The following is a 4,884-nucleotide window of genomic DNA, read 5'->3' as shown; positions in this document are numbered from 1 at the left end:
TTGGCATCATCCTCCAAATTAAGCTGTCCAACTGGCGGAAAACTTCCCAGGGAAAAGGGGAGGTACTTAAGCTGTCTGCCTTCCACCGGCCTAGGTCAGAGCTACTTAAAGTATGTGCCGTGGCCCACGCCTCTCTGCTAAATGTTTGTGATGCATTTGCAGTGAGATAAGTCTAAAAAGGAAGAGGATATCTTTGGAAAATTTTATGGAAATTTGATATTGCTGAAAACACCAAGCAGCATCTAATTTGTGTTTCTTTAGTTATTTTAAAAATTTTCTGTGTGTGTGTGTGTGTGTGAAAAGTATTGATCTGCCCCAGGATGAAGAAAAAAACCTGGTCCTTCACCACCTCAAGTTTGAAAAGCGCTGTCCCTGAGAACACTATCGCCATCTTAGAACTAGCTCAAGAGCCCACCGAGGAGAGAAGGGAAACGGCCCCAGGCGCTGCTTGCAAAAATTACTCACGAATCGCACGCGGGTGAGCTGGCAGCACTTCCTTTATTGCTTCAGGACAGAAGCTCCAGGCCCCCTCCCCTTGCCGGCCCCCAGCCCCGCCCCGCTTGCGCGGGGCCACCAGGGGGGCGTTGGAAGTCTCCTGTCCCTAGGCGCCATGCCGGGGCGCCGCCCGCCGCCTGCCGTAGCGCAGGCCGAACGAGTTCCACCTATAGGCCGACAGGTCCTTCTCCCGCTGCACCAGCGCGGCGCCCCGCGGGGCGGGGATCAGGCGGCTGCGGGGCACGCACAGGCCTAGCCGCCGGGACTCCGCGGCGGTCGCGGGGTCCGCGCACCGCAGGCTCTGTTCCCAGTGGGGCTGGAACGCCAGGGGGCCGAGTCGCTGGCCTAAGGACAGAGCCACAGGGAGAGGCCGAGTGAGGCGGGGCCAGGAGAGGCGTCTCGGAACACCCAGCGGCTCACAGCCCGGGCCCAGGCTTCCCTTTGTTCCTTGACTTCTAGGAAGCTAAGAGCTCAGTGCCAACTGGGCACCGCCAGCACCAGCAACTCAGCTCTGTAGCCAGGCCATTTCCTGCTCCCTCCTTCAACAAAGCTTTGATTTCGACTTTTCCAGAATTATCTTCAATATCTTTTATATTAAATTACTTCCTTTTAGGAAGCAAACAGGCTGGAGTGTGGAAAGAAAGAAAACAGCTTGGCTCCCTGCCTGGCTCTGCGGCAGGCTCCCCCACTGCACTGTGGGCGGGGAAGCCCCCCCATGTTCATTCCTCCCTTTACCTCAGAGTGCTCGAACCAGGGTCTCGCACACAGTAGGGCCTCCATAAATGCTTGTTAACTATATAAAAGCTAATGAAAACTTGTGGTTACAGAAGTCAAGAAAGTGGAACCCAGGCCATTGTGTCTCTACGCCCTCAATAACTATAACCCCCTAATAAGCTATGTAAGGACTCAGTGAGGAACGGAGAATTATCGGGGTCACCCTAACTTGCTCATCTCCCCCACTCTGGGTGTAACCTCTCCTCTTCCTACTGAGGGTTGACAAGGTTAATTTGGAAGGCACTTCACAGGCAAGGCTCATTAAGTTCACTCTAATTTTTGGCAGTAAATAGTGCAACTAGCTCTGAGTACACAATGACCCCAGCCAATTGTGGTAAGAGATTAGTGGAAATGGAGCCTGATGTGTGAGTGGGTGGGTGTGTGTGTTGGGTGCGGGGAGGGGGGTCGGCGGCTGGCTTTGAGCCCTGCTCTTCAGTGCCCTGGAGTTGTGGGGAGGAGGCATGTGGGCATGGCCGGCGTTAATGATGATCTTGGGAGGCGCTGCCTCTTAAGAAGAGATGGGATGGGAAGATGCTTCCTTCTCAGTTACACTGGCTGTCTCAGCAGTAGGATCACTGCTCAGGCTCCTGTCTATGGCCTCGCCTAAAGCCTTTTGCCCAAAACAGCCAACAAGCTCAATGTCCCCAGGGCAGGGGTGAGGTTATTCTCACCCAGAAAGGACACCCGATCCCAGGAGAGAAGACAGTCTTGGCAAAGGACATAGAGGGCTAAGTTCTCTGTTTTGGGATATCTTACGGGCACAGTGATATCACATGTGTTGGTATGCTCTGTGCTCCAAGTTCCATAGCTGGAAGATCTGTGGTCCATAGAAGCTAAGCCACAACTCTCATTTGCCCGGAAGGCTGACCACCAAGCAGTGTTGAACTCACAACATCTGACTTGGGGAGTAGCACCGTTCCAGCTTGTGCCACTCAGAGACACGCTTTCAGGGAGCTTCCACACCTGCTGAAGTTCTGCAGCTTCGAGTGACTTTGGGGAGATATCTACATATTTGGGCCTAGGTTTCTCCAGCTCATCAGTAACATAGTGAACTCACAAGGTAGATGGGATCTGTCCTTTATTTAGTTTTTTTTTTCCCTAAACTCCCCATAAAGGGGCTGAGATCACTGATGAAAGAAACTTGCATAGTAAATTTCTTCCCAACAGATATACAGAGAGGTGGTCATTGTGGAGCAGAGAACACAGTGTGAGAAAAACCATGAAGGAGCTTGCTAGTTAACAAGCACCTGACCCTCGGTGAGCCTGCTGATGCTCTTAGCAGTGGTAAGCCATCCCTAACCTGCAAAGTTATTGGGGGCCCTAAATGAGTTGCATGTGCCAGTCTTGGGTTTCTGTTAAAGACGTTGTTTAACTCACAATAGACTAGCCATAATCTGAAAAATGTGGTAAATCTCATTTTGCAACAACCCACTTGCTCCTTTCCACCCTTTTCCCCAGACAATGCCTACCTGTGGATCTAGGATTCTCCATGGGTGCCACCTTTTCTAATGTTTCCCTGAAGGAGATGGCACAGAGAAAAAGCATCAGCTGCCAGGAAACAATTCTGTTCATCCTGGTGAGAAGGCTCAGGTCCTGGAAGTTCCTTGAGGCTGATAGAGAGGGAGGAGAGGGAGGAGGGACTAGGTCAAGCACAGGTCTGGGCTGGGTGTTGGGGCAGAGCCCAGAGTGAAGGGAGGAGGAAGCCCCTGCCCTTGGAGGCCCCTGGTGGAGGGATGAGTCTGAGTGGAGGCATCATGGAAATGGAACTGAGACCACTTGCACAGTATAGTCAAAGCTGAACTCATGCTAGGTGAGAATCATCAGGGAGGGCTTCCTGGAGGAGGCCAGGCCAGTAAGGTTAGGAAGGAAGGAAAGATCCCTATTGGTGTAAGGGGCAGGACTGCTCAGGTTGGAAAGTGGCCAGAGTTGAGAGGAATGCTGGAGAAATGAGGGATGAGATATCACGTGTAGGAGTGAGCAAGGAGGGTTGGAGTGAAGTGGCAAGGAGTTCCACCGCATGGAGGACATTGAGGTTTAAACATTCTTTCTGGAGCCTGGTCACTGCCCTCCATGCTGGGTTCGGCATAAATCCACGGCTTTCTGTGCTCCACTCGCCCCATTAGAATGTGCCCTCTTGGACCTGGCTCATTTCCTTCCTGCTGTAATAAAAACTTAATTCTTTTTCTTTTTCATGGAAAAAGGAAGAAAGGCAATCATCTTGCTCTCTCTCATAGCCTTTCACAGCCTGAAGACCGTCATTAAATTGTCCTATTGCCTATAATTCAGGAAAGAGAAAACCTTTCTGTGATTTGTCAGGTCAATTGTCTCCATATTCTGTTCTCTGTGGGCTCTGAGAGGATATGAATTGAATTGACCTCATTATTTTGGCTGTTGAGGTGGGAGCTGTGTACCCTGACCTTCACTTCACTCTCTTTCCCTTTACCCTCTCCTGACCCCTCCCATCTCTTCCAGCTCCCAAGTCTAATTTCTCTTTTAAAAAATCATTAGGCACTTGGGGATTGTCCAACAGACATGATTAAAGACAAACTGATAGGGAAGCAGTAGAGCTTCAGGAGGAGCCATGAGGGTGTGGGTGCCAGATCTAAGATTGGAGCCACTCTGGGCTGCGGGTGAGGGGCCAGTAGAGCTGTCATGTGTGCGCATCAGCCCCATCCATCCCTCTGTCCTTGCCCCAACTCCCCATTCCTTCCTTGCTCTCTCCAGTATCCAGGCTTGGAGTGGAGGGGAAGAATTCTGAAATGGGATCGGGGAACTCAGATCCGGTCCCAGCTCTGCCCACCCTTGCTGGGAGACCGGAGCAAGTCGACCCCATCTCTGGGCTCCATCTGTAAAATAAGAGCATTGGGTCAGACTGACCACCGACTGTCCCCTCAGATAGCCACTTATCAGTGAAGATTTTGATTCTGTGACACTCTGAAATCCAGACCATGGCTTTCTGCATTTGCCTTAAGGCCTGGGGCAGGGCGGGGAGTAGAGGCAGGACTGATCCATTAGAGAGAAGAGTGTAAAATCATTTTTTTGTGGCTTTGGATCATGGATGCATAGGGTCCAGGTTAGTTCAGAAATCATTCCTTGAGCACTGACTGGGTGCTGTGCTAGGTGCTGGGGTACACAGGTGTGCTAAGACACAGGGTTGCTGCCCAGCTCCCGAACAAGTCTAGCACAAGAAATTGAGTCCTAAGCAGACCATTTTAAAAGAGCAACGTGAATGATAGGCTGGAGGCCTGTGAGTATACAGGGGGCTGTGGGAGCCCATGGGAACCCGTCCTAGAGGGTCTAGGCAGATTTTCTGCAGGAATCAGGCGGACAAATAAAGACTTACATGGAAGGCAGGCCAGCCAGGGCTCAGGGTGGAGGGAACTGCAGGCCCTCTAGCCTCCCAGGAGGCTGGAGCTTTGCTGGAAAGAAAGTGAAGAATCTAAGGCAGTGGCAGGGGGGGAATGTGTGTAGACTTGCATTTCAGATGGAGCATTCTGGATGCTCTGCAGAAGCAGGAAGGGGAGTGAGGAAGGGGGCAGTGGGCAGGCCGTGTGGTTACAAGGTCGTGCTCCTCCTTCTGTGCTCCTCTCGCCTCCCCCCATTGCCTCCTCCCCA

At 51.8% G+C, this 4,884-nt stretch overlaps 1 protein-coding gene across 1 annotated transcript in view; it reads right to left on the bottom strand.

Moving 5' to 3' along the window:
- Positions 1 to 286: 286 nt before the first annotated feature.
- The window catches only part of KISS1 (KiSS-1 metastasis suppressor), a 5,340-nt gene continuing 742 nt past the window's right edge, over positions 287 to 4,884 (bottom strand). Inside the window, exons 2-3 of the mRNA XM_039881840.1 lie at positions 2,739 to 2,879; positions 287 to 840 (exon numbers count right to left, since the gene is read on the bottom strand). Coding sequence (XP_039737774.1) covers positions 602 to 840; positions 2,739 to 2,841 — 342 coding nt within the window. The 5' untranslated portion in view covers positions 2,842 to 2,879 and the 3' untranslated portion in view covers positions 287 to 601. The remainder of the gene's footprint in view (positions 841 to 2,738; positions 2,880 to 4,884) is intronic.

This window comes from Pteropus medius, unplaced genomic scaffold (assembly GCF_902729225.1).
Source record: "Pteropus medius unplaced genomic scaffold, Ma_sr-lr_union100, whole genome shotgun sequence".
Lineage (NCBI taxonomy): Eukaryota > Metazoa > Chordata > Mammalia > Chiroptera > Pteropodidae > Pteropus > Pteropus medius.
The sequence above is the reverse complement of the archived record's forward strand: the minus strand, read 5'-3'. Positions and strand labels throughout refer to the sequence as shown.